This window comes from Camelina sativa, chromosome 20, assembly GCF_000633955.1.
Source record: "Camelina sativa cultivar DH55 chromosome 20, Cs, whole genome shotgun sequence".
NCBI classification, from domain to species: Eukaryota; Viridiplantae; Streptophyta; class Magnoliopsida; order Brassicales; family Brassicaceae; genus Camelina; species Camelina sativa.
This window is the reverse complement of record NC_025704.1, coordinates 3,954,651-3,982,479: the sequence shown is the minus strand read 5'-3', so window position 1 is coordinate 3,982,479 and position 27,829 is coordinate 3,954,651. Positions and strand designations below refer to the sequence as shown.

General features: G+C 36.1%; 7 protein-coding genes across 9 annotated transcripts; 4 read left to right on the top strand and 3 right to left on the bottom strand.

Moving 5' to 3' along the window:
- Positions 125–2,589, bottom strand: LOC104769172 (actin-7). Its single transcript, XM_010493322.2, has 5 exons — positions 2,474–2,589; positions 1,780–1,845; positions 1,289–1,682; positions 585–1,198; positions 125–486 (listed from the first exon to the last, which is right to left on the bottom strand). Exons 2-5 carry the CDS (start codon positions 1,837–1,839, stop codon positions 421–423), a joined length of 1,134 nt encoding a protein of 377 aa, XP_010491624.1. The 5' UTR covers positions 1,840–1,845; positions 2,474–2,589; the 3' UTR covers positions 125–420.
- LOC104769171 (protein IDA-LIKE 3-like) lies at positions 6,193–6,877 on the bottom strand. The gene has a single exon (XM_010493321.1). It carries the CDS (start codon positions 6,774–6,776, stop codon positions 6,459–6,461), a length of 318 nt encoding a protein of 105 aa, XP_010491623.1. The 5' UTR covers positions 6,777–6,877; the 3' UTR covers positions 6,193–6,458.
- Positions 10,821–12,410, top strand: LOC104769170 (U-box domain-containing protein 28-like). Its single transcript, XM_010493320.2, has one exon. The coding sequence runs from the start codon at positions 10,965–10,967 to the stop codon at positions 12,210–12,212; it is 1,248 nt and encodes a 415-aa protein (XP_010491622.1). The 5' UTR covers positions 10,821–10,964; the 3' UTR covers positions 12,213–12,410.
- LOC104769169 (histone-lysine N-methyltransferase ATXR5-like) lies at positions 14,657–17,002 on the top strand. Of its 2 annotated transcripts, none has more exons than XM_010493319.2 (6): positions 14,657–15,246; positions 15,395–15,475; positions 15,755–15,984; positions 16,081–16,181; positions 16,272–16,484; positions 16,580–16,739. In XM_010493319.2, the coding sequence occupies exons 1-6, from the start codon at positions 14,871–14,873 to the stop codon at positions 16,737–16,739; spliced, it is 1,161 nt and encodes a 386-aa protein (XP_010491621.1). In that variant the 5' UTR covers positions 14,657–14,870. The 2 variants fall into 2 exon arrangements, with proteins under 2 accessions (XP_010491621.1, XP_010491620.1); XM_010493318.2 differs by having other exon boundaries at positions 14,658–15,246; positions 15,752–15,984; positions 16,580–17,002.
- LOC104769168 (B3 domain-containing protein REM23-like) lies at positions 18,440–20,973 on the top strand. Of its 2 annotated transcripts, none has more exons than XM_010493317.2 (6): positions 18,440–18,505; positions 18,605–18,682; positions 19,035–19,262; positions 19,785–20,079; positions 20,159–20,427; positions 20,527–20,973. In XM_010493317.2, the coding sequence occupies exons 3-6, from the start codon at positions 19,164–19,166 to the stop codon at positions 20,761–20,763; spliced, it is 900 nt and encodes a 299-aa protein (XP_010491619.1). In that variant the 5' UTR covers positions 18,440–18,505; positions 18,605–18,682; positions 19,035–19,163; the 3' UTR covers positions 20,764–20,973. The 2 variants fall into 2 exon arrangements, with proteins under 2 accessions (XP_010491619.1, XP_010491618.1); XM_010493316.2 differs by having other exon boundaries at positions 19,032–19,262.
- LOC104769167 (50S ribosomal protein L17-like) lies at positions 21,179–22,817 on the top strand. Its single transcript, XM_010493315.2, has 6 exons — positions 21,179–21,286; positions 21,385–21,439; positions 21,762–21,812; positions 22,031–22,122; positions 22,216–22,293; positions 22,439–22,817. Exons 1-6 carry the CDS (start codon positions 21,231–21,233, stop codon positions 22,587–22,589), a joined length of 483 nt encoding a protein of 160 aa, XP_010491617.1. The 5' UTR covers positions 21,179–21,230; the 3' UTR covers positions 22,590–22,817.
- LOC104769166 (probable pectinesterase/pectinesterase inhibitor 51) lies at positions 23,295–25,651 on the bottom strand. Its single transcript, XM_010493314.2, has 2 exons — positions 24,336–25,651; positions 23,295–24,135 (listed from the first exon to the last, which is right to left on the bottom strand). Exons 1-2 carry the CDS (start codon positions 25,402–25,404, stop codon positions 23,450–23,452), a joined length of 1,755 nt encoding a protein of 584 aa, XP_010491616.1. The 5' UTR covers positions 25,405–25,651; the 3' UTR covers positions 23,295–23,449.

The following is a 27,829-nucleotide window of genomic DNA, read 5'->3' as shown; positions in this document are numbered from 1 at the left end:
CAAACATAAGCCTTCTAAGTATAGGCTCAGCATTACATAAGAACTGCAATGCAACCTGCTATGTGGAAAAACCTGTCTCGTACACAATATTTATGGTGAAAAAGCTCCAAATAATGAACCCAAGGACCCAAATATAATATGATATTTTTTTTTTTGCTTAAAGGACAAAAAAACCAGAATCATCACAAGCATCCTAAAGAAAAATAGAATAGAAAAAAAAACAGAGATATAAGACTAAAAGTACACAGACTTCTTGAGACATTCAAAAGGTTCTAAAGAGAATGAAAAAAAAAAAAAAAAAGGACAACCACATAACAACAGATAGTTCAGTTCCCCATCTCAACTAGGGAAAATAGATTTGTAACAAACTCACCACCACGAACCAGAGAGAGAAAGAGAAGAGAAGAGAGAGGAGACAACTTAGAAGCATTTCCTGTGAACAATTGATGGACCCGACTCGTCGTACTCTCCCTTTGAAATCCACATCTGATTCACACACACACACACAGAGAAGCAAAACAAAATGTCAACATTTTTACTCTCACAATTTTGAAAAAGAAGCAAAATCGGTTTTGTTTTTTTACCTGTTGGAAAGTGCTGAGGGATGCAAGGATTGATCCTCCGATCCAGACACTGTATTTTCTCTCGGGTGGTGCAACAACCTTGATCTTCATGCTGCTAGGTGCAAGTGCGGTAATCTCTTTGCTCATACGGTCAGCGATACCTGGGAACATAGTGGAACCACCACTGAGAACGATGTTTCCATAGAGATCCTTCCTGATATCGACATCACACTTCATGATGGAGTTGTAAGTTGTTTCGTGGATTCCAGGAGCTTCCATTCCGATGAGCGATGGCTGGAATAGAACCTCAGGACAACGGAATCTTTCAGCTCCAATGGTGATGACTTGTCCATCAGGTAGCTCGTAGTTCTTCTCCACTGAAGAGCTGCTCTTGGCTGTCTCGAGCTCTTGCTCGTAGTCAAGAGCGACGTAAGCAAGCTTCTCCTTTATGTCACGGACAATTTCCCGCTCTGCAGTCGTGGTGAACATGTAACCTCTCTCAGTGAGGATCTTCATGAGAGAATCTGTGAGATCCCGACCAGCAAGATCGAGACGGAGGATAGCATGAGGGAGAGCATAACCCTCGTAGATTGGCACAGTGTGAGACACACCATCACCAGAGTCGAGCACAATACCTATTGCAAAAAAAGAGAACGATTTGTAAGTACAAACAAGTAAGAAAAGAACATTACTCAGATGCATGTTTTTTAAGTTGGAGAACTAACCGGTTGTACGACCACTGGCGTAGAGAGAAAGAACGGCCTGAATAGCAACATACATGGCAGGGACATTGAATGTCTCAAACATGATCTGAGTCATCTTCTCCCTGTTAGCTTTAGGGTTAAGAGGTGCCTCTGTGAGAAGAACCGGGTGCTCCTCAGGGGCAACACGGAGCTCGTTGTAGAAAGTGTGATGCCAGATCTTTTCCATATCGTCCCAGTTACTTACAATACCATGTTCAATCGGATACTTCAAGGTAAGAATACCTCTCTTGGACTGAGCCTCATCACCAACGTAAGCATCTTTCTGACCCATACCAACCATGACACCAGTGTGCCTGGGACGACCAACAATACTTGGGAACACTGCTCTCGGGGCATCATCTCCAGCAAAACCAGCCTGTGCATATAAATAAAAAACCATGATCAGAGGTCTACAAAATGTACAACAAAGGACGCAGAAACATTACTGAAGCTAAGTAAACAGTCATACTCACCTTCACCATTCCAGTTCCATTGTCACAGACGAGTGGCTGGATATCCTCACCATCGGCCATCTCTCACTATAGCAAAAAGTAAAATCAATTTGAGAAAGCTCATCAAGTAAATGCTACAAGACAGTGATTAACCATCACTGAATACATGCCCAACGAATCAGATCACAACTTAGTTTTGACGATTAGCTGCAGTTACCACAATTCAATCATAGCTTAACTTACTGAAGAATTGATCACATCAGGCAATATAGCTTAGCTAAGTCAGATAAAACTGAAAAATCTGGGTTTAAAAACTTCACAGATTCACAGATCTCAAAGCGAAAACACTTGAAAAATCACTAGTAAACATCAACGCATGACAGATCGAAGATTAAAACCAGATCAATCGACGATACAAACTAAGCACGAAGATCATTTCGAACTTAAAAAAACAAGTTCCACTTCACTGCTTAAACAAAATTAAACAACAACAACAACAGATCGGAACCAAGCGAGATGAATCCTCAAACTCCATAGATCTAACACATAAAACCTAAGAAAAAAACTCAGATCGATCCAACAAGCACCGATCGAATCACAGAACAACAAGCAAAAGATAAGAACAAACTATTTCTCATAAAACGCAACGCATGCTTAACAGATCTAGCAAAATCGGTAGCGAGAAACAAGTGAGAGCGGATCTAGGAGGACTCACCTTGAAGAAGAAGAAGAAGGATGATACAGAAGATTCGAGAAGCAGCGAGAGAGAAAGAGAGAGAAATGAAGGAGAGAGATAACACACAATAGCGGCAGCAGCTTAACACTTAAGGGAAAGTGAAACGAGTATATGTGCTAATATATAGCTCTAGGATTTTTCCCCTTTTTTTTCTCCACTCTTTCTTTTTTATTTTATTATTTTTGCAGAAAAATAAATAAAATTAAAAAATCTAGGAGAGACAATGCTATGGTGACCTGGCTTTCACACTCTTTTTTAGCTCACCGACGCTTCTATGACGCCGTTAGATTGTTTCAAGATTGATCTTAACCGTTGATTTATGATTCGGTTCAAATGAATCAACCCGCGAGTCACGGCTTAGTTAAGGCTTGGTTTAGGTTGTATCGGCTCGGCTTGTGTGGTTCAGACAGCGTTCAAACTTTTATTCTCGAAATAACAAAAAAAAAACTAAAAATAGTAGACAAATAAATAAAAATAAAATAAAACTATTGCAGACAAACGGACCCTTGTGGTTTCTCCCGTGACCGTTTTTGAAATTCTATTGAATTTTTAATTTATCTTCTCTATTTATTAGTATTATGTTTCTTTTATTATGATTTTCGTCTTTCAGATTTCAAGCTTCAAACACTTAACATTTGACGGGTTAAGAAAACTGAAGAGAACTTTCAACTTTGTATAGTCGTTTTTAGCACAAAGATATCCGAATTGTTGTATTAGTCAGAAGGCTTCATAAGTTTCCCCTTTGAGCGTAGTCTATATGAGACCCTAGTATGAAATGTGGACATTGTAATATTTTTATCAAGAAACATGGTATCAGTATATTATATTAACTGGCCAGGAATCTTATAACATTAAGAGTCTCACGGTACATGTTCTTCTGTCGATTGATACTATAGATTAATTTGGTATATGTCCAAAACAACTTACTTGCAATAATTCAAATATTAATCACCTTTTGGAATGATTAAAAAGCTTTAAAAATTTAATCTTTTTTGAAATAAAGTTTCATATCCCATGTTGGAAAGCATGTGCCAAGTTCTCTTACAAAGTTGGAAAGTGGTCTAGCTTGGTTGGCAACTTAAATAATCAAATTTGTTATATGGCTACTTATTATAAAATTTGTCATTCTCATTTATTTTCTTGAATTTTTTTTTTGTCAAATAACATCACCAGAAAAAAGAGAGAGTGAGTGGTAAAAGGTAAATTCAAAGGGAAGCCAAATCAGTCATCATCATTTGTAAGTTGTATTCCAAGGAAAGATATGTTGAGCCACCATTTCCACTTTACATTGATTGCCAAATTTTGAATTGTCTTTCCTACCGTATACACACAAACATGTTTTGCCTATCAGAATTTTCTTTTTTGATTGTGAAATTCCAAGATGACTCGATTTCCAATTTTCCCATTGTTGGCCATTGGAGTTTAAACAGGCCAAAATATAATGGACTATAAGAAGATCATTAATACATGGTTGGCCTTAAAGATGTACCAATTTCGGCCCAGTTAGGAATTTTAAGACCCAATGATCAAATTATGTTTACAAATTATATCGGTTTGGTCTGGTTTGAGATTTATAAACTTTATACCAAATCATAACAATTTACCAAATGTTTGTTGTCTACTGGTACTCGTTCAAAGTACTGGGCCTGGGCAGTTTTCATAAAGACTCCATAAATTGATGACACAGCTTCATTCTTCGCCTTCTTCTTATGGAGGGTGTGGACTCTTTTAGAGAATATGTGTTGAGTCTGCAAATAATTTTGAAACACGCGTGTTTATGTGATCGCTGTACCGTTTGTTGTGTTTGTGTGTTTAAAGGTGATTTATAGTTATGTTCTTCATTCGTGGAGGTTGTCACTTCACATTTGACAGAGTTTTAATGGTATAACCCGTCAGGATATGTACAAATCTTTTCGTATGCATGATCAAAGTTCGAATCATAAGCTTTAAAAAAGCAATTTGAATAGTCTTTTATCATATCCTATTCAATGTTGTGTTCTACTTGACCACATAAGTTATAAATCAAATAAAAACCAGACCCCGAAGAAGTGCATGTTATCAAACATGAGAATTCACTATACTTGATATATAGTTCAAATCGGTATAAATAAATATCATATGATCAATAATGTTATATCATTAAACAAAATATTTGAGTATTTCGTGCGAACATGTACGTCGCGTGCATTTGGAATTTTGGATACATACGGTCAACTAACGAAAGATATATGTGAATGGAAATAATCGAGACTCGCCCTATCAATGCGGGGTACACCGCACGTGTACGTGCGCGTGGACACAAGTGCACACGTACGCATTTGGACATATCACATGCCCGCATATAAATGTATCCATCCTATATAAATCCTTATAATACACTCTAGCATTTTGTCACAACGTTTTCAGCCACTTTGGCTTATTATTAATTTATTCAATCTCACACGCATGCATGATTACTATTACAAATTAAAGCATTGCAGCGGTGACCAAATCTTCAGAATCTAAAATTATTGTAACAAGACGTCAAAAATTGAATAATAGTAGTAAGTTGTTGTTATTAAAAACCGGTGTCACACGACGTGTCTGAAATCTTTTAAGAATTTAAATAGATGTGGAAGTACTTTCAATTCGGCTTATCAGTGGCTGATCAATAAATTAAGATGTTTGTTTAATAAGTTGATTAACAATTCAAACGAAAACAAAACAAAACAAAAACTGTTGCTGTTAGTACGTAGAACTACTTATACGTGAATAGTCAGATACGTTATAGATTATGCATACGTGAGTTTACACATATGGAATACACCATACAGCTCATTTTGGGAAATTTTAGGTTCTATTGACAGACGATATATCTTTTACCGTTTATGGGATGTCCTTGTTCTAACTAGCTTATCTATTGCTCATGCCTGATTATATTTTAAATGACGTAAACTAAAGTTGTAATCGAGACAAGAGAGTCAAGGGACCCTATTGTTCATGTAAAGTATATTTCATCACATGCAATCCCGATAAAGTTATTCAAAGTTTGAATGAGAATCAAGGGGATATCAATGATATTTTTTTTAATAAATGTACTATTAATGACTCTAGTTCACTAACCCCAAAGAAACGTTCAATGAACTTCTGAAACTCGTAGGAGAGATCACATCAAATCCTCCAATTATCTGCAGCCGTTGGTCAATCGTATTCGCAACGACTGACTACTCAGTGACATTATTGACGGAAATTAAACAAAAAGATACATCCAAAAGTAATCAATTATGTATAAACGTCCAATCTTAATCACACGTTTTAGCTAAGAACATATATATACCTTTCATTGCTTCGTATTTTTGAGAACTGACAATTCTTTTACGCACGAACACACAATATATGTATTAGTCAAATTAAAGTCCATTATATTATGGGAAATTTTATATTTCAAGATATCATATTTTAATATACTCATACTTGTGATATTTTTTCTTATTAAAAACATCAACTCAAATGCCAGTCTTATAGCTTCCGTTTGTTATTTCTATAACTCATGATCATAAGAAGAAAAGTGAATAAATTTTATACCAAACGGATCGGCGACTTGTATAAAGTATCTTAATAATTATCCCCGGTATGATAAATCCACGATTAGAATATGATAAACATGTCGTATATAAAATTTAGATACCATCGAACTTTCCTTACTGGGAAAATCAAAAGGAATTAATAATAATTGTTTGATTATAAAAGGAGCTTTCTCTCCTCGCTTTTTACACTTATACGTACGTGCAATACATTTCAATGGATCTAACAAGTTCCGATATTAAAAAAAAAAGCTGATCTATCCACAGCATTGCCCATAAATAAATGAAACTGAAATCTATTTACATCAGTCTAAACCAAAATCATAAAGGGCAAATATTTAAACCACAAAAACTTACAAAAGTAAAAAAGAATCATGATTCATGAACCAAACCTTTGAACTTCAAGGAGAGGACCGAGTCGTCGTAGTACTACTCAAACCGATCTCGTTATGTTTTCTGGAAGGACCAGAAGCTGGAACCGGAAACTGACGTGGCAAGGACCCCAAGAACTGCATACTTTTGTGATCTTGTACTTGACGATGAGCTTGATGAGGTGGCGAAACGACGTCATCCTTTTGTTTGGGTGGCGAGCTCGTGTTGAACACGTTCGTGGTTCTTGCTCCATTGCAGCAACTCAAAAGGACAAGAAGAAGAACAAGAATAGGGATTGTTCTTCTGAGTTGATGATATGTTCTTGATCTGCAGTATCGAGAAGACATTGGTGAAAGATTGGAGAGGAAAAAAAAGAGAGGTGAGGGAGGGAAATGAATTATGTTTTGAGGGAGTTTTGGGTGGAAGTATATAATATTTAAAAGGGTAGATTTTGTTGATGGGTTTGATGGAATGAAAAAGAGAAGGTTGTGAATTGCTGACAGCAAGAAATATGGGCACATCAAGAGAGAGCGATTGTGATTGGAAAGATGTTGACTTGTGGTTCTCATCGTGTTTTTATTTATTTATTACTTATTTATGGTCTTATTCATATGTTTTTTTTGTTAAGGAAACCACTGTACCTAATTAATCCAAGTATCCAACTATGGATTTTACGTCGTTGCATATGTTTAGGGATGTTGTCACGGAAAAATTTAATGTTATATGTTCTATGAAGCCGTGTGATTGGTTCCGATTTTTTCTTTTACGAAAGATGAAGAGTATTTTATTTCTCCTCGAGCAACGTTTGAATCGGACACCTCCGAATTACCTCTTTTGGAAACACAGACGTTCTTACTTTTTTACCACAAAAGTACCTACATTTGAATTAGAGCTAAACATATGTGAATGTTTGCCCAAAAAAAAGGGAAAAAAAAAGCTAAATATATGTGAACAAGTTATCTCAGGGAAAGAGTAAAAAACTGTTGTGGTGCAAAACAATGACGTCTCTTTATAGCTCCCTCTTTATATGACCCACGAGACAGAAAATATGGAGGAAGACTCCTTTATAGCTGTCTTAAATTATAGTTCACATGTAAGTATCACATTTTCCTTATATATCTAATTTTGTTTTGAAATAATATGTATTGTATGTCGATTGAACTTATACTATACTACAACACAATAAAGATTTTAGCATATATCTCACTAAGATTACATGTAACTAATTATCAAGATTTCTAATTTCTTATACAAATAAATTTTCATTTTTTTCTATAAGGGGTCAATTCATCTTCTAGTGATTTAGAAAGAGGGGACAAAGAGAAGAATATGAAAGAAAAATAATTAGTGGTGGGTCAAGGTAGAGCCTTTTCATTTCATGTTATGTCAAAAAATTCTATTCATATAGCTTGACGACAAAATAATAATAATAATAATTTCATATCAAATTGACTATATTATAGTGTATTCTATCCTTTTAAATTTTCATAGTAAATACTATAATTAAGGTATTAAACAAGTATAGAGAAAATATTATCATTGTACGATTCCCACGTACTATTGTCAATGTTTATTATGGTTTGACTATATATTATGATAGTATGAGACTTCATCGGCTAAACGTCTACTTTTAGGGTTACGAAAATCATGTTATTTTTTCTTATACTAATGTTAGTACCTTTCCGTTATAGGATTTATAGGCCATTTACACTCAAAAAAAGATTGATTTACATTATTTATTTTATATATTTATATCATGTTTAAATAATGTAAAAATAATTTACATCACTTTAATAAATGATTTACATTTTGTTGATGTAAATAATTTATATCGATTGAGATAAATATTTGGTTCAATTAATAAAATTGATGTTTGTTTACATCAATGACAAAAAAATGATATAAGATTTACACCATTTTTACTAAATTGATATAAAATATTTGAATCATTTCTCAAAACTAATGTAAAATATTTCTATCATTTAAAAATTAATGTTAAATTCAATATTATAATAATAATATGAAAAATAATTTTGTCTGAGTAATATATTTATTATTTATAATTTTTAATCATTTTTAATATATTCATGGTAACTAAAATTTTAAAATAAATTAACTTGATAAAAATAAACTCAATTAATTACCTGATTTTAAAGCTTAATATATTGAACCAGTTATATTAGAAATAGGCAAACTAATTTGGTATTTATAGAAGATATTGTCTCATCACATATTAAAAAGTATCCGATGTGGGATACTAGAACTTCTCTTTTTTTGTTTTCTTGTTTACAAACGAAAAAGGAAATTAAATATAAACAATTATTAGCAACATATAAAAATAAGTAACTACTCTTTAGTTTATTAATTCTCTCTTTATTACTAAATGGATTATTCCAATCAAAATAAATCATACAACTTACTTGATGATGATGAATATGCTTATCTTGAAGATTGAATCTAGGAAGCGATACTTTAACCACTGTTGGGTTTGTTGTAGACTTGTAGTTCCTTTTTTCTGTCGTGTTCTTAGTTAATGTTGTCTGGTTCGCCAAATCGGGAATTGGGATTTGATGTTTAGCAAGATTAGGGATTTCTGATTTGGGAATTGATATTAGTAAAATTATGTTCTTTTAATTTCACTCGCTGCTTCTTTGATTTTGATGGCACTTTGCCGTGTGAGATATGTACACAACTCCATGGTAAGGGAGGTGGCTCAAAATTTCCATATTGGATATTGGAAGTTGGAACTGGTTTAAGCAGTACACTTATTACTTGCAGGTACATATATTCAATTATTGGTTCTCGATATGATTTTACGATTCGAAATTAGTGGGCGAAAAATATCATAATGGAGACTATCATTTAATAAATCATACAAATAAAGAGAATATCATTTAATAAGGGATAGTTATTTGTTCTTTAATCCATTTTTAATAAATCATACAAATAAAGAGAATATTATTTATGTTGTGGACGTCGAGGCTAATTTACAAATAAAGCTGGTCTTAGTTCCTAAAATCCTAATTGTTACTGTATCAACAACACTGTTGGCATCGACTATTACAAACCGAAGCAACGTTCGTGCAATTTACCGATCATTGTTGCATATGTTCTCATTGAAGTCCTTTTATAATTAAACCGAAAGGTGGTTAAAAGAGAATTTTGCAATACAACTGACCTTCGACAAAAAAATCACAAGTGTAATTCTTCATTAAAGAAAAAACTATTTCATTGTTCATGCAGTACATATACGATCCAGGTTAAAAATATAACAACTGTTGTGTTCTAGATTGTTTATATATTTTTAAAAATCTGATTATTATGGCATATTTGAACACCAAAAACGTAAATTTAATGGGCCGGCTATTGGCAAAATTATTACATTGAATATGTATTTGTACGAACGGAAGGTTGTTGTTGAAGAGGCCCATATAAGGTAACTATGGAAGCTCGTAGTAAAATGGAACTACATCTTTCATATCGTGAAGTGATTTTATGTATGGCCAACATCATTTGTTTCTAGTTTTGTCCACATAATACTACTAGACAATACGAACTTGGAATGTCATATTCATCTTGGCTCTCTAACTTCTGAGGTAATCGATAAAGACTTTATTTTTAAGTGGACTTTGAAAAAGGAAAAGGAAGCAACAAAAGTTGCTTAAAAGTCCATAGAATCTGTCCGGTCAATAGTTCAACTCCTTAAAATTCCATTTCTTTTATAAATTTTAACTTACAAAAGACATGATGAATACAACAACAATTCTTTAAGAGACAACAAATAATACGAGTATTTTATTGACGAAGGAAACACACAGATCTGAAGAAATCAAAAGGTTCCCGAGTTTCCTCAGGCGGTGCAATTTTAAAAAGGGGCAAGTGGATGGATACTTACGTGATATATTTTGGGTGGGAAGCATTTAAGCAAATCTACACCGTTTTTGGTTACTATTATCAACGGCTGAGATGTAACCCCACCAATACAAATTCAAGTCTTACTACGCCCGCCGAAAGACAGAACAGAGAACCTCAGACTCAACTCTTTGACCAAAAGCGTAACAAGGAAACACGGAAGAGTATTTATTTCATGGCTTTTCTTACATTTCTTTTCAAATAAAAACTTATAAAGATGTCACAAAAGTATTTTTATTTTTTGATTCAGGAATATATCTTCTGAACTTGGTGGATATCTTTACAATTCCAAAAACACTGAAAATAATATTCCAAAGTTGTAAAAAGTTTATTATATTTCTTTTTAAAACATAACAATGCAGTTGCACAACAAAATTTGTGGATTGTAAAAACAAAAATGTGATAAAAATAAAATAGTAATATCAAGTAGTAGTTCAAAAAGTGAATTATGACGTCAGCAATAGTTTGACTCAATCTCATATCTCATCTTCTTAAAACCACACCCACACGGCCACACGAACTCACGACTCTCTCTGTCTCAAACTCAAAAGATTTGTTCTTTATTCTCTCTGAAACTCTCATATAAACACTTTCGTCGGAGCAAGCCAAAAACAAAAAAAAACATGAGGAGCGATGATCTTTACATCACCACCGTTCCTTGTTTCTTCCAATGTCCAATCTCACTCGACCTTATGAATTCTCCGGTGAGTCTATCCACCGGGGTTACTTACGACCGAGTTAGTATCCAGCGTTGGCTCGATGGTGGCAACAACACTTGTCCCGCCACGATGCAGATTCTTCAAAACAAAGACTTCGTACCTAACCTAACTCTCCACCGCCTCATCGATCTCTGGTCCGACTCCAACCACCGTCATAACGGTTCTCACTCACCAGAATCCCATACTCCGACGAAAGACGAAATTAACGATGCAATCGATCGAGTCGGTGATAGTGATCGCGACGGGTTGTTGTCAATGATCCTCCGATTCGCGAGTGGTTCTGACGAGAACAGAGAGTTTCTCGCCGGAAAAGATGGTTTCGTTGAGATGCTTGTGGATCTCATTAGCCAATTAGATTCCACAAACTTCTCCGACTCCAAATTACACCTCGTCGGAGAGGCGGTGAAGATTCTGAGCATGATCCGTCGTAAAATCTTCGACCGGAGACGGTTATCGAATCTGATCTTAACCAACGGTGGAGATTTCTTGACGTCTTTATCTCTATTAATTAAAAACGCGGATCCAAAACTAAAGATCGAATGCTCCGCCGTGCTTGAGTTTATCGCCGTCGACGCCGAGTCAAAGCTCTTAATCGCCGAGAGAGACGAAATCATCACCGAGGTTATGAACTCGATAAGCTCATCAACCTCCGATCCAACCTTAACCGAAGCGAGCTTATCGTTATTAATCGCGATCGCGTCTTCAAAACGCGTGAAACTCGCGTTAATCGGAGAGAAGAAGCTAGTCACGAAGCTCACGAGTTTGTTAACGGATCCGACGACGAGCGTTTTAGCGACGGAGAGATGCTTAAAGCTTCTCGAATCTGTTTCGTCATGTAAAGAAGGTCGATCGGAGATTTGTGATGGTGTGTGTGTGGAGACGGTGGTGAAGAGGCTGATGAAAGTGTCGACGGCGGCGACTGATCACGCCGTCACGGTTTTGTGGAGCGTCTGTTATCTTTTTAAGGAAACGAAGGCGCAAGATTCCGTTATTATAACTAACGGCGTTACTAAGATACTGTTACTTTTACAGAGCAATTGCTCACTTACCGTTAGGCGTATGCTTACGGATCTTCTTAAGGTGTTTAAGGTGAATTCCAGATCTTGTCTTTCGGTATACGAAACCAAAACGACACATATTATGCCGTTTTGATTGATTTTTTTTTTTTTTTCCCATATAAATTTCTTTAGGGATTATTTGTTGGTAGAAAAATATATTCAACTTACACGAAAGAATAGTTTTTGAAAGGTGAATTGTACCGGAATGAGAATCAATTTCATAAGATTTGCTGTGACAAACAGACAATTCAAGATGTTTTATGTTTTAAATGGTATAAGTTGTCAGTTTATATTGTTTTCCGATTTCATGATCCTTAATAATTTGACTTAATAATCTTATTTTATTTATTTCATTTTCTAAAATAATAGGACTTAAAAATAATATTTATATTATCAAGACTTACCTCTCAAGTAAGAGATCAGAGACGTCTGATTATTCTTATGGTCTTCCGACCGAACAAGTATCCAAAATACAAATATGTTATTTTCAAAAATATTAACGGATTACTAGTTACATAGACCAATTGATGCACCAATCTACATATTAATATGAAAAGCTCTAATACGATTATGAACACATTATCGACATGACATTAATCTCATAATAAAGTATATTTCAACATTATGGTTCAAAATCGCAAGAGATTTTATTTTTGAATTGTTCGTTAAAAGTTTGTGCTTTTATTTCTTATATTTTACCTCATAAAATATGGAGTTTGGTACAATTCCATTAATGAGCTTGTTTAATTTATTTTAAACTAACATTAATTATTAAGTTAATTAATGACAATTTACAATTTTATGTGGCTTTGAAAAGAAAAAACTAAATCTCATTTTAGTTTAACATTTAATTTCGTAAAAGTTGTAGATGCTGAGGGTCTAAGTATTTGGCTTATGGTATATCTATATATTTTCAAATGTTGATTTAATGTGGTTGTTATTTTTTGGTACAAAATCTGTTGATTATTTGTTTCATATGTACATATATAATTAAAAGAAGACTTTTTGAGTTTTGTCCATGGACACTTGCGCAAATAGAGAGTAATGGAAAGTCAAAGAGATTAATATCTCAAAGCAAACTAAATTGATTCTAATCTCGAGCTTCGGCTTTCATAATTAGTTTTGCAATTGTTCTGTTTTTTTTTTTGTTAGGAGCAAAAGATTTGCAAGTGGTGTTTAGTACGTGGGGCTAAATAATTGCATTGTTGATACTTAAACAGATTTTTATGTTTTGACTTCCAAAAATCATATAAATAATAAATCATTCAATATACCTTATTCAAGACATACTAAAATTTGATTGATTAAGCAGTCAAAATAAACTGGATTTAAAAGATTATAAGAAGTGGATTTGGCATTGTGAGGAAGGTTTAGGAAAAGTAAAGAGGTTTTTGTTGACTTGCAATTTCTTGTCATCATCAACCTTAGCACAAACTTCCACTTTCATATATGTATGTATTATATACAAACTTTGAGGATCAAAGTTTCTAGCTAATGAGAGTTATTCATCACGCCAATAACCGAAGCAATGACGCATCATCGGCAATAAACAAACAAAGTGCTCATGAATGAAACACAAACAAATCGGTCATGTCATGCAAGAATGGAACAAGATACATGAAGTAGATACATTTAATTGTATTATAATTTATAAGAAAGGTAAATAATTTGCATTAAAAAAGATTGAGGCCGACTTCGAAAAGGTCCGCCTAGTCGATCGAGGTAAACAAGATTTGGCATGTTGAATCCTAAAAGGTTGACCGTGGGAGCAGGAGCACAGCATGATTATCAATGTGAATCGTGGTTCTCTTTAAGTTTGGGTGAAAAAAATCTTTAGGTCCTGCCCATTATGGATGGATGAACAATGTAACTATGTTGTATGTGTAAAATTCCTCGAGCACATGGAAAACTATGACTCATAAAATCATAAGCATCGTTGTATACAAACCAAACTGTATAAAGGAAGAGACTCTTCATCACGTGAAGGCCAAATTCCCCTCTAGACAAATCTCCGATACAAATCCTTGTTCATAATGTAAGCTTGACAAATGTGTTGCTTGTTAAAACAACGTAGGGAAGCAAAGTCCCATATAGTTAAGTTTCGTATTATCTGTTGATCAAAGGCATCGTAATGCAAAGTCAAGATCCGAGACGCCTCGTTCTTAAGGCATTCTATATCCATCGGTTGGTTCTTTAAGGACTTGTTGCAATCACCGTCGTGTTGCAAAGACAGCATTGGGCTGGATAACTTAGCCCACGAAGGCACCAACATATATTTGTTTTCATTTAAAAGAGATTTGTTTCCTATATGAATTTGTATTTAACTTGGAAAATATATTAGTAACATTTGTATATTAGTTATTATTAAATTTGTTACCAATCCCTAATAAAATAAATAAGTAAGATTTACTGATTTAGTAAAGAAAATTTCAAACAATTAAAAGGATTTTAATGGTAGTAAATCTGGTCTCATACAATGTATTAAGTTTTTAACCTTTATTTAAGACAGAAGAGAAGCAGCAGAGGTACCAAAAGCCATACCAGTAATTTTGAATTTGTCAAAGGTTAAAAAAAAAACCAAAAAAAAGAGAGAGCCGATAAAGAAGAGTCCCAAATCACACTCCAGGTGATGCGCACATCAGTTTTCGTGCGCACACGCGGCGGTGCACGTTAGCTCCAACCAATCGAAATCGTTTTCTCCCCGTTCTCCTCCGGCGACTCTTCTTCGTTTCGAGCATCCATCCCAGTCATCATGGCCACGTGGAACGCTTCCTCCCCAACGGCGTCTCCTTGCTCATCATCGAGGCGACGAACGAAAGCTCCAGCGAGACGCCCTTCTTCCGAATCTCCACCACCGAGGAAGATGAAATCAATGGCTGAGATAATGGCGAAATCTGTCCGTGTGGTTGTACAAGAAGAAGAAGAAGAAGAAGATGAACAAGAAGTCGAAGATAGCTACAACGATGTTGCCTGTGAGAAATGTGGTTCTGGGGAAGGAGACGATGAGCTTCTTCTCTGCGACAAATGCGATAAAGGGTTCCACATGAAATGCCTTAGACCGATCGTTGTTCGTGTCCCCATTGGACCTTGGCTTTGTGTCGATTGTTCCGACCAACGACCTGTAAGAAGTAGGGATTTTTTTTTTTTTCTTTTTCCTTTTTTTTTTTTTAAATTCTTGTGTTCGCTCAACAAATTCCTAATTTTTCTAATGCTCTCTTTGTTTTTTTTCAAAAATTTGGGATTTTTTTTTTGCATTGTCCGGGTGAAATGTTTTAGGGTTATCTCAGAAGAAGATCTTGCACTTCTTTCGGATTGAGAAGCTAACTGATCGAACAGACAAATCAGAATCGAGTCAAGGTACGATTTTTGTTTTTTGTTGCTTTTAGGTTTCTTGATATGATCATAAAGTTCTTGACTTGATGAATCTAACGAGATGTTTTTACTTGATTAGCAGTTTAATGAATATGAAAATAGCTAAATTTTTTGCTAGTTATGTACTTCTACAAATTAGTATTATTAATCTCTTGCACTTCATGTGGGGTTGGTTAATGAGCATTGTTGAGAAACTTACATATTTAACCGAGAATAGCAAGTGTTTGAGATTAAGCATTGCTTCATTTATTGTTTTTGAAGAAGAGACTAGAAAGCCTCGGAGACGATCTTGCTCTTTGACAGTGAAGAAGAGAAGGAGAAAACTGTTACCTTTGGTTCCATCAGAAGATCCTGAACGGAGGCTTACTCAAATGGGCACACTTGCTACTGCATTAACCGCATTAGGTATCAAATACATAGACGGCTTAAATTATGTTCCCGGTATGGCTCCTCGGTCTGCTAATCAATCCAAGTTCGAGAAAGGTGGGATGCAGGTAAAGAACAATACAATCTTTCAGCCCCTTTTATCGTTAACTCTCTTATTTTAATAACTTCCTTGATTTGTATTTCTCGTTTTTTATGTTTCATAGGTGCTGTCAAAAGAAGATTTAGAGACATTGGAACAATGTCAAGCTATGTGCAGAAGAGGAGAATGCCCTCCTCTTGTTGTGGTATTTGATCCGCTTGAAGGGTATCTCTCTCTTGATTCATTCGATCAATCTTCCCTTAAATCACAATGTGGAGTTATAAAACATGGTCCTTTTTTTTCCTGTCTATACAGTTACACAGTTGAAGCAGATGGTCCTATTAAGGACTTAACATTCATAGCTGAATATACAGGAGATGTTGATTACTTGCAAAACCGAGAAAAAGACGATTGTGACAGCATCATGACTCTCCTTTTATCAGAAGATCCATCTAAAACTCTTGTTATCTGTCCCGACAAGTATGGAAACATATCTCGCTTCATTAATGGCATCAACAATCACAATCCGTAAGCAACATTTTCAAAACATTTTAACTTGTTTGTTCTTTCCCGCAAAAGTCTATACCATTGAATGATGATCACATCACTGATTGTTGTTGCAGGGTTGCTAAGAAGAAGCAGAACTGCAAATGCGTGAGGTACAGCATAAAAGGGGAGTGTCGGGTTCTTCTAGTGGCTACACGCGATATATCGAAAGGGGAAAGGCTCTATTATGACTATAATGGTTATGAACATGAGTATCCTACTCATCACTTCCTCTGATCTCTCTCCACCTCTAACAGTTCTACAGAGTCTCTAGATCAGATGTTCTTTTTTAGTTGCCATTTTACAGGTCAATTAGAAGAAAATGTAGAGCTGAATTGTAATGGCCTTTGAAAAGGTTGCAGCATTATTAAATTATGAAGTTAGCTGTAGAATAATTGGATTTTTGGATCGGCATTACAGAGATTAAGATGTGGCAAAAATGTTAATGGCAGAACTTTTGTTTGTTTACCAAATGAAATCATAACCTTTTGTTATATGTTCTTGGAGAAAACTTCACCACCTTAGAAGGTTGCCAAACAAGTTTATTATTTCTGTACTTTCTCCTTATAAACCTAGTTTTGAAATGTTAAATCGGATAATAATCACATGCTAGTTACAAAAATAAAGAAACACAAAAAAGAAGAAGATGATGTCATCTTCGCCAAGGCAATTCCTCACGACTTTTCGATATTCTACTTCATGGAGAAGTCCAGATGGAAGAAGTTTGTGAGCCTTGGGAAGAAATGAGTTGCTTTGCTTCACTCACAAAGGAGAGATGAACTTTAGTGTGAACATCATGAAGAAAACTGGCAAGGAGATGGTTCAACCTCCAAAACCCAGAGACTTCTTGGCTTCTTCGAGTAAGATTTGCTTTTCTGGCTTTGAAACAGTGAACCGGATAAAGATATTGATTTCTTAGACTTTTGATGATGAATCAGGTCGCTTTAAAACAGAACAAGATGCCAAGGCTGAAGAGAGTGCTCGTGTCCCAAGAACTGCAGCTGGATCTAATGGAGAAGGCGTGTATAAAAGGAAACTCAACTTTGGGGAGAAGAAAGCTGAGGTGTCCCAAAATACCAAGAGGAGTGAGAGAGCGTTTAGTATCCGGAGAGATCATGCAGACGCATCTTCGTCTTATGTTGCAGGATTCAGTGTCGTTATCACGAAAACATACCTCATATCCCTGGTACGATAAGACACTAACACAGTATTTCTGTATTGTTTTCTGTATCTGTAAAGTGAATGAGCACAATTGATTTTGTTTTATTCAAGTGATCCCCGAGATCTGCTGCAAAGAATTATATGCCGAGAGTGAAATCAATGGTCAAGATCCATCATCCAGATGGGAAGAAGTCATGGAATGTGGTGTTTTTGGTAACGATGAGCGGTAAGGGTCACGTTTTATGTGGTGGATGGAGAGGTTTATGTAGGGAGTATCCTGTTGCTTTAGGGGACACTTGCAAATTCACACTCATTAAACCACTGGAGCTGCCTCTTGTTGTCACAAAGCCCTAAGAGAGGAGTGAGACTCACTGATGATGATGGATGTGAGGGAGTCTTGGAGGACAAGCAACTGAGTAAACTACTTTACGTTTAATGGTGGTGTGTTATGAAATGACTTAGTTCTCTGTTTTAGTTTGGTATCTGAACTTATCCTAATTGTCTGTAACTTCATATGTTTGAGACCAGTTTTATTTGTTGTTTCCGTGAGACCTAAATCTGCTTTCTCTCTACTCTCTCTAGTTTTGTTATATTCAGGAACCAACATTTTTGTTGGAATTTGATTCAGGCAGATGTAAAAATAATACAAAGGGAAGGTACTATTATATATTTTCAGAACAAAATTAGTATTAAAAAAGGGTAACGTGTATACTAATGGGCCAAAAGCCAAAGCCCAAGCCCATCAGTAAGTTACGCTTTACACATTTGTCTCTCGCCCTCCTTTAGGGTTCCTCTCTCCGAACACTTCTCCGGCCGGCGGGTCACCCTATGTCCATGCTCAGGTTTCGTTTTCGATATTAGAAGATTTGAAATGTTGGTTTCAAACTCTTGTTTATCAGGGCTATTGGCGTAACCATTGGGATAAATTTAATTTGTTACAGAGCTATAGCTGGTGGATATACAAGAATGCTCCGTACCCGCATACGAGTTGGTGACGCTGCTCCAATGGCCTATACCAAGTAAAAAACTAGTTTCTTTTCTTTTATTGTTGCTTCTTAGAAATTCATATGATGCTATGAGAGATCAAATTAAGTATAGTGTAAATGATCGAAAGGATTGATATATTCAAAAGCTTTCTCGAGAACTAATTTGGTTGATACTTTAGGTAAGGTTTATTAATAAGTCTTTTATTCCATTTAAAAAGCTTTGAAATTGTTACTCGGAAAATAGTCACGAGTTAGTTATAAAAATAAAGAAACGCAAACAAAAAAGATGATCTCACAATTGTACTTCAGTTTCAGAGTTGAGAGAAAAGCTTTTTCACTTTGACCACTTTTTTCTGAACCATTTCTGTGAAATTTTTTAAAGTAGGGATGGCCACATTTATATTTCAAATACATTACAAGAAAGAGAGAGAGAAGAGAAAGGGAGTGAGCGAGAGAGAAGAGAAAGTTGTAGGTGAGAGAGCTTGAATCAGAAATTTTCTAAGGAGAGAGGGAGATGGGTAGTAACCATGAATTTGTTCGGTCCTATGGAGAACGGTCGCAGCCAAGCTTCTTCAAAGTTGTTAAAAATATTGACACCTCTTCAGAAAACATGGTAATAACTATTTTCTAAACTCTTAAATCTTGTTAAATGAGCTTGCTTGTGTGAAAAAGGTTGAAACTTTTGATTTCTTTGTAACAATTGGTTTTAAAGGTTTTGAATCTTGTTAGATGCATTTTAGTGGTGGAACCAGGAACTGCTTTAGGAGTCTTTAAAAATTATTGTTTTCTCTGTTTTTTCTTAATTGGAAATTTCTTCATCTTTCCTTCTTAATTCTTGTGGTCTTAAGAACCTGGTGTTGTAATGTTGTTGTTCTCTCTCTCAGTTTGTAGTTCTCTGTCTGAATGTGAAGATCTATACTTTATTTTCATCTTTGTTTCTTAGATCTGTTCTCTTGTTCTTTTTAACTTCTTGTTCGGTTTGTAGTTTCGTTTGTGTGTAATGGGTCTTATTTCATGGCGAGATTTGATACTTTGGACTCAAATTCTTTAGCGCACTGTATTTTTTTGTTTTTGATTTTGATTTCAAACATGTAACCTAACTAATATCTTTCATCTTGTTTGTATGAACCAAAAGAGAGCAATTCCTCACGACTTTGCAAGAAGCTTCCCTGACGATGAGCTCCTGGGTACGATGAAGATAACAGTGCCTTGGGGAAGCACTTGGGAAGTTAAAATATCGAAAAACCCGAGATTCTACTTCATGGAGAAGTCCGGATGGGAGAAGTTTGTGAGGGACAATGCCTTGGGAAGAAATGAGTTTCTTTGCTTCACTCACAAAGAAGAGATGGACTTTAGTGTGAACATCATGAAGCAAACTGGCAAGGAGATGGTTCAACCTCCAAAACCCAGAGACTTCTTGGCTTCTTCGAGTAAGATTTTGCTTTTCTTATTTATGAAACTGTGAACCGGAGAAACACATTGATTCTTTACTTTTTGATGATGAACCAGGCCGTGTTAAAACAGAACAAGGTGTCAAGACTGAAGAGGTGGTGGTGTCTTCTGAGTTGAGTGCTCGTGTCCCAAGAACAGCAGCTGGATCTAGTGGAGGCGGCAGGTACAAAAGGAAACTCAACTTTGAGGAGAAGAAAGCTGAGGAGCCCCATAATACCAAGAGGACTGAGAGAGCGTTTAGCATCCGCAGAGATCATGCAGGCGCATCTTCGTCTTCTGTTGCAGGATTCGAGATCGTTATCTCAAAAACATACCTCATATCCCTGGTACGATAAGACACTAACACTCAGTATATCTGTATTCGGTTTTGTATAAAAAAAAATTGACATGTGAATGATGGACTCAATTGTTTTTGTTTTGTTCAGGCGCTCCCGAGATCTGCTGCAAATGTTTATATGCCGAGAGTGAAATCAATGGTCAAGATCCATCATCCAGATGGGAAGAAGTCATGGAGTGTGGTGTATTTGGTAACGAGGAGGGGTCACCTTTTCTCTGGTGGATGGAGAGGTTTGTGTAAGGAGTATCCTGTTGCTTTTGGGGACACTTGCAAATTCACGCTCATCAAACCACTCGAGCTGCTTCTTGTTGTCACAAAGCCCTAAGAGAGGAGTGGGACTCACTGATGATGATGGATGTGAGAGTGTCTTGGAGGGGAAGCAACTGAGTAAACTACTTTATGTTTAATGGTGGTGTGTTATGTAATGACTTTTAGTTCTCTGTTTTAGTTTGGTATCTGAACAACTATCCTGCTTGTCTGTTTCATATGTTTGGGACCAGTTTTTAATATGTTTGTTGTTTCCATGAGACCTTAATTTGCTTTCTCTCTACTGTTTTAAGTTTTATTTTATTCAGGAACCAAAGTTATCTGTTTGGAATTGATTCAGGCAGATGTAAAAAAATACAAGGGGAGGTTCTGTATATTTCAGAACAAAATTAGTCTTAAAGAAACAGTAATGTATACGAATGGGCCAAAAGCCCAAGCCCATCAATTAGTTACGTTCACACATTTGTCTCTCTTGTCCTCCTTTAGGGTTCTCCTCTCTCCGAACACTTCTCCGACGCAAAAACAATGACGAAGTTCAGGAAGCTCGGCCGGCCGGCGGGTCACCGTATGTCCATGCTCAGGTTTCGTATTCATCTTGAATCTTTCCTTTTGCCTACTTCAAGCTTTCGTTTTCGGTATTAGAAGTTTTGAAATGATGGTTTCAACTCTTGTTTATCAGGACTATGGTTTCTCAGTTAGTGAAGCACGAGCGTATAGAGACCACTGTCGCCAAGGTATTGTATTGACTCTATTTCTCCCATTTTCCAGATTTCTACTGTTTGGTTAAGGTTTATAGGATCTGCCATTTCCCCCATTGAACTCAATTTCACCAGATTGTTTTGTCTGTTTTGTGATAAAGTATACTCTTTTATAGTAAATTTCGATTCTTGAAGTAATGTATTCACTGTGATACTTGTGTTGGTAGTGTTAAGTGATTGCGTATATATATATATATATATATATATATGTTTACTCTTCGATTTTTACTTCATCAAGTTAATTGCACATACTAGTTTTGGTTGAAAGAAGCAATAAGAAACCATTGCCTTTGTGCAGGCTAAAGAGGTTCGTCGTCTTGCTGATAATATGGTTCAACTCGGCAAAGAGGTAACATCTTTTTCATCCCACTAGTTGTCTAGTTGTATCTAGTGAACATCATTTCTTCAGTTGGAAATGTATTCGTATGTTTTATATATTGTGTTACAAAGGATTTAGCTTTTGAGCCATACTAAGTTCTTGTCATTTCTAATCTACACTATGTGGTATGTAGAGGATATAGGTCGTCGCTAGATATGATAATTTCTTCTTGGTGGTAAAATTTGTAGGGTTCACTCGCTGCAGCGAGGCGAGCAGCTGGTTTTGTGAGAGGAGATGATGTCCTTCACAAGATTTTCACAGAATTGGCATATAGATACAAGTGATTTTTTTTTTCAAACTCTATTGGCATCATTTTAACTGTCATTACATAAGCTCTTTGTCTAACCATTGGGATAAATTTAATTTGTTACAGAGATAGAGCTGGTGGATACACAAGAATGCTCCGTACCCGCATACGAGTTGGTGACGCTGCTCCAATGGCCTATATCGAGTAAAAACTAATTTCTTTTCTTTTCTCATGCCTTTTAAGAAGTTCATGATTCTATGAGAGATCAAATTAAGTAGTGTGAATGATAGAATGGATTGATATATTTGATAGCTTTCTTGGGAACTAATTTGGTCGATATTTTGGGTAGATTTATTGACAGAGAGAATGAGCTTAGGCAATCGAAACCAGCAACACCTCAACCACCACAACGAGTACCGTTGGACCCATGGGAAAGATCTCGGCTTACCAGACAGTTCGCTCCACCTAAGGAGGAGAAAACCTCTGATTCCGAGCTATAATCTTGGAGTAATCAGCTCCTTTTATCTACCAGTTTTCTTCTTTCTGCCTCGATTGTACTATTCTATATCATTCATCAGTTTTGCCATATGTTTTCAGAGGCAAACAATAAAGCTAGCTTTTTAATTGGTATTGAACATTTAGAATGTAATCTTGAAAGCAACAAGCTAGGAGGAGACTTTTCTTTTTCCACCTACCTATGAACTAAAATTAGTAAAGAAGTTACTCTCTTTTGTCTTGCTTCTGCAAGATTAGTTTTCAGTTTGAGACCAAGGACAGAAGAATTTATGTGCCTAATGCATGTACCCATACCTACTTAACTGTATTTAGGTGAACCACTTAACAGAACCATCAACCCCAATTTGATTTTACAATGAAAACCTACTCTTCTTTGAATTAATTGTGTATCTACCTGCCCTTTACCAGTTTCTGCAACCTCCACTATCCTCCTGACTTTATATCCATTGAGAATTTTGAGATGATGAAATTGATAATGATGACGATGATGTCAACTTCGTTGAAAACTTTTTTGTGGGATGTTGTTTTCGTACAGCAGTTTCTGCTTTAACGTCAAGCAAAACACAACTTGTGATCCTTGTCCATACTCATTTATGATTGTAGCCCAACACGCTATATGTGGAATCATTCGCTACATAGAATTATAAGCTACAACAAAAGAAATCTGTTTCTTTCCAAAGTTCTGCAAATTTATTGTTTGACTTCATCAGTCCTAAAATTCTTAACTTTCAATTGATATGAAATAAAATGCAAAGTCTCAAGTCTGCATTAACTTTCTCAACTAAAGTACAAATATAAGGTTTTCTTTATAAAACATCCCCTAAACCCTTTATAATCTTACGATTCAAGCAGACATGGAAGCCCACTCATCAGCCTGAATAAAGTTAGCCACCGAATACACATGAACATGCTCGTCTGGTATCTCACTGCTCCACGAAACCCTCTGTGACCTATCCGATCCCGGACCCGTATTCTTAGATTCACCGTAATAAAGCGTCTTGAGCGCAAAATCCCCGCTCCACGGTAACCATCCATCAGGAGTGATCAAAGCCTCTAGATTACAGCCTATAAAAACAGTCCTTGAGTAATCTTTCCATGGCCTCCCCAAGAAGTTCTTATGCACCTTAGGATTAGCATTAAACAGCTTCATGTACTCCTCTGTTCCATTAATCAAACAGTTCAAGAACACAAAACCCGTGGACTGTGACGGATCAATCCTTCCTTGTGCAGTGACTGCGTTTTTCTCACCCTTCTCAGGTTTAAGCTGACGCGGTGCAATCAGGATCTCACAGTCTTGGAACACAGCAGCTGAATTGCCAAAGATGAAGTCAACGTTCCCTTGGATACGGCAGTTTTTGTAGAACTGACGAAGACCATGAGCGTAGAGAGTGTCTTGATTCCCAAGAAACTCACAATTCTCGAGCAGAGAGAAATCACTGTCTGATCTAAACGCCACCGCTTGATGAGCATCTGGCCCCGCCGTGTTCTGGAACGTTAAATCACGAGCCATGAATCCATCCCCCACCACTCCTATTAAAAACCAAACATTGTAAGCTATCGCAATTCTGTATTAATTGTAACATCGTGAATCCTTTGACTACATAAAAAAAAGGACACTTTCACGTGCCCAATGCAAACCCACATAATATTTATCTATAAAAATTTGAACTTTCAACTCTTAAAAAATAAAAATGTTTGCTATAAACAGAGTAAAAGTACGAGAAACTCACCGACAGTTGCAGTGTTGTACGTGGTGATCCCAGGCATACCGGCGTTCAAAGAACCTGTAATGACGGTTTTGCCCATACCGTCTCCGATGAACACAACGTTCTTCTTCTCAAACGGAACAATAACGTTCTCCTCGTACACTCCTTCTCTAATCCTTATAACGAACTTACGCATTCCGTTATCCACCGGCGCAGCTTTAACGGCGTCTTGCACCGTCTTGTAACCGCAACTCCCGTCTTTACACACCGTGACGTCTTCTTTTAAACCGGAAGGGAAACCCAAATTGGGCCCTGTACTTGGACCCGAGCCTAAACCCGGCCCAGTCTTATCCCAAAACCCGTCACGTTCTGTTGCCGGGTAGGTCCACGACTTGACCTTGTCTCCGAAGTTATCGTACGAGACCATCATGCTAAGCGCGTTGCTAGTGAGGTGGATAAGTCCGTCCAGAAACGACATCGTTTCGCCCACTTGGCTAGTGTCGTTGACGTACTTGAGCGCTGACCACGAATCGTACTGGTACACTAGAGCAGCGCTCATCCAAGCTCTAGCGTCTTTGATTTTGCCACGTGTCAAAGCTTGGTCCGTCGATTGGGTACGGTACTCGGAGTAAGTGAGGAGCTGGAGACACGTGTTCGCGGCGTTGGTACGGTTAATATTACCTACGGAGGCGTCTACGATGGACTTGATTTTCGATTGGGCGGTTTTGAGGTTTTGGGAAGAGATGGAGATCGCCGAGTGGATGATCTGGATTGGTTTGGGATCCGGAGGGACACGACCCGGTTCGGATAGTGAAGAGACACATTGGTCTGGGTAACGAGTTGCGTTACAAGCGAGACGGATCTGAGCTGAGGGAGACGACGGCGAGGGATTGGCCGGAGGAGTGTCGCCGGAGGGTGATCGGCGGGAACTGTGGTGGCTGTGATGGTGACGGGAGGAGGAGGAAGGGGAAGAGAAGAGGAAGAGAGAGAAGAGAAGGATGAGAATGGTGGACATGGTGATGATTAAGAGAGAGATGCAGCGGATTGGGTGTTTTCTGCGGTGAGGATGATGATGGAGTTTCGAAGAAGCCATTAGAGACGAATGTGTGTATATATATATAAGTATAGGTGAGTGTGTATGGGGAAATTAATTAAATTTGGTAGTATTAAAAAAGGAAATAAAAATAAAATTTAAGATTTGGTGGGAGAGAGAGATGGATTACAAGTCACAGACCATTAGAGAGAGAGTCACGGGCGGTGCATAGTGTAGTGGAACACTATGGGATCATGCGCGCAGAGACGGAGATGAGAGAGAGAGAGATTGGAGTTTTGTGAGTGTCCTTTTTTTTCTTAATTACGATACGGTTATCTTTAAGGAAGATAATGTGATTAAGATTTAGATTGTCCGGTTTGGACTCCGGTTATGTATTGGTTTAGTTAATGTGTTTGGGTATCACACTCACGGTTTGAGCTCTATTGATGTTTTGACTAATTAAGATTTACTACGGTAAAACCTCTATAAATTAATAAATACTATAAATTAATAAATTTTGCTGGTCCTAAATCGGATTAATGTAAAAATTAACAAAATTCGATAAAATAATATGATAATAATTTTTTTGAAATCCTCATATAAAATATGATCCTAATAATATCATAAATTAATAATTATGTAAATTTATATATATGTAGCGATATAATAATGTATGTTTCTCCTAAAATTCATTTCAATAGAACAATTATAATGTTGTATTTCAAACTATAACTATGTCTCTAAAATATTCTATAACATGTCATAAAAATAGTTAAACTTTTTTAAGTTTTCAATTTTTATATATACATCATTTACAATTTGATAATTTGACAGACTATTAATTTGAATTGATACCATTCATAAATTTGAATTTATGTATGTCATGTGTATAAGTCAATTTGTCTATAGTATTTGTAATTAATTGTTAGTAATGTTTTCTAAATATTACAAGTTCAATTCCTAAACCATAAATTTTACAACATTCAAAAATCTAATCTTATTTTGCTAAAATTATCTCAATTCATAATTTTAAAAAATTTAAACAACTAAAAACATATCTATAAATTAATAATAATTATTTATAGTGTAAATTAATAATTATTAATTTATAGATAAATTAATATTTCTATAAATTAATAAAAAGTTTTGGTCCCAACATTATTAATTTATAGAGGTTTTACTGTATATTGGTTTATTTGATTTTTTCTCAGAACCGTATAAAATTCTTAAAAGTTGATGGTTTGGTAAGAATTTGTGGATTATCACTCTCATCTGAATGTGTGTACACAGCTAAAACATATGGGAAACACATGAAACAAAGGATCAACAATAGCCAATATATATTAGATAAAACAACCGATAGGCAAAAATGTTTATGGATGCGAGGTAAGCTGAAAGTTAAAACTCTGAAATCATAAGCAGTACTCCCACAATGTTTTATCTCCAAACCTCCCAAACTGTAATCTCCGTGCCTCGGCGATCTGCATTAAAGAGGGACATAGATGTTTTTCTCACTTATATAGAAAGAAAAAGAAAAATTCCGTTAAGAGGAAGAACAAAACCCCTGAAGAGACAGCACAGAGAAGAAGCGTGTCCATCAAAGCCATCATCAATTGATAAAAGCATCATCCAAATCCAAAACCTGTAAAAGAACAAAACAACAAGTTAGAAACCAAACCCTAGAAAAAAACAAGCAAGAGTGAAAATTCAATGATCGATTCAAATAAAAACAAGGAGAGACTAGAATGTCACCACCAACGTAACAACCGATTGAAGATACAGTAATAGAGAGAGGAACAAAGCCCTTGAAGACGTAGCACAGACAAGAAGTGTGTCCATCAAAGCCATCATTCATTAATTGAGTAAACCTTCATGGCATCATCCAAAACATGGAAAAAAAAACAGAACAACAAGTTAGAAACCAAACCCTAGAAAAAGATAAACAAGTGAAAATTCGATGATCAATAAAAATAAAAATCATAGATAATTTTAGTCGTTTAAAAACGAACAAGCGAAGAAACTGTAAAATATAGAGAAGAAGGAAGAAGAAGGAAAAAAATAGTGAGGAAGATGTTTGGTTAATCTGCTGTTCAACTGAACAACACAAGCTTCAACAAGAATTGGTAAGCAACTTTCACCCGGTCCTTATTGTATCCTTTGAAACTATTCCTCCTGGTGGTTGTTTTAAGAATCAAAGAAGATATTTGTCTGCGATGGGTAATTGATGATTAGCAACATGACTAGCACTTTCATAACTAGTTTCCTTGGGGCTAGAGAAGTAGCCATGTTCTTTTTATCTGAGTAGTTAGGTTTAAGCTCGATGAAGTCTTTTGTTGGGATACAAACAATGTCCCACATCTGAAGATTAGAAAATAATGTTCTAATATATAAGCCAAGACCAACTCCAATTAGTATGATGCCTTTTGGGAAGGAGCCCAATAAGAAATCCGTGCGGGCTTTGCCACCTGGGCCCAAAGCGGACAAT

Excerpts from the sequence above, each read along its gene's own strand:
- LOC104769166 (XM_010493314.2), bottom strand. The coding sequence starts at position 25,404 with ATGGCTTCTTCGAAACTCCATCATCATCCTCACCGCAGAAAACACCCA. Across the intron at positions 24,136-24,335 it reads GTACAACACTGCAACTGTCG|GAGTGGTGGGGGATGGATTC; the intron begins GTGAGTTTCTCG and ends GGTTTTTAATAG.
- LOC104769171 (XM_010493321.1), bottom strand. The coding sequence starts at position 6,776 with ATGTCTTCTCGATACTGCAGATCAAGAACATATCATCAACTCAGAAGA.
- LOC104769172 (XM_010493322.2), bottom strand. The coding sequence starts at position 1,839 with ATGGCCGATGGTGAGGATATCCAGCCACTCGTCTGTGACAATGGAACT. Across the intron at positions 1,683-1,779 it reads ATGGAACTGGAATGGTGAAG|GCTGGTTTTGCTGGAGATGA; the intron begins GTGAGTATGACT and ends TTATATGCACAG. Across the intron at positions 1,199-1,288 it reads CGCCAGTGGTCGTACAACCG|GTATTGTGCTCGACTCTGGT; the intron begins GTTAGTTCTCCA and ends TTTTTGCAATAG.
- LOC104769168 (XM_010493317.2), top strand. The coding sequence starts at position 19,164 with ATGGGTAGTAACCATGAATTTGTTCGGTCCTATGGAGAACGGTCGCAG. Across the intron at positions 20,080-20,158 it reads AGACTTCTTGGCTTCTTCGA|GCCGTGTTAAAACAGAACAA; the intron begins GTAAGATTTTGC and ends ATGATGAACCAG. Across the intron at positions 20,428-20,526 it reads AAACATACCTCATATCCCTG|GCGCTCCCGAGATCTGCTGC; the intron begins GTACGATAAGAC and ends TGTTTTGTTCAG.
- LOC104769170 (XM_010493320.2), top strand. The coding sequence starts at position 10,965 with ATGAGGAGCGATGATCTTTACATCACCACCGTTCCTTGTTTCTTCCAA.
- LOC104769169 (XM_010493318.2), top strand. The coding sequence starts at position 14,871 with ATGGCCACGTGGAACGCTTCCTCCCCAACGGCGTCTCCTTGCTCATCA. Across the intron at positions 15,985-16,080 it reads TCGAGAAAGGTGGGATGCAG|GTGCTGTCAAAAGAAGATTT; the intron begins GTAAAGAACAAT and ends TATGTTTCATAG. Across the intron at positions 16,182-16,271 it reads GTATTTGATCCGCTTGAAGG|TTACACAGTTGAAGCAGATG; the intron begins GTATCTCTCTCT and ends CTGTCTATACAG.
- LOC104769167 (XM_010493315.2), top strand. The coding sequence starts at position 21,231 with ATGACGAAGTTCAGGAAGCTCGGCCGGCCGGCGGGTCACCGTATGTCC. Across the intron at positions 21,287-21,384 it reads CACCGTATGTCCATGCTCAG|GACTATGGTTTCTCAGTTAG; the intron begins GTTTCGTATTCA and ends CTTGTTTATCAG. Across the intron at positions 22,294-22,438 it reads GCTCCAATGGCCTATATCGA|ATTTATTGACAGAGAGAATG; the intron begins GTAAAAACTAAT and ends TATTTTGGGTAG.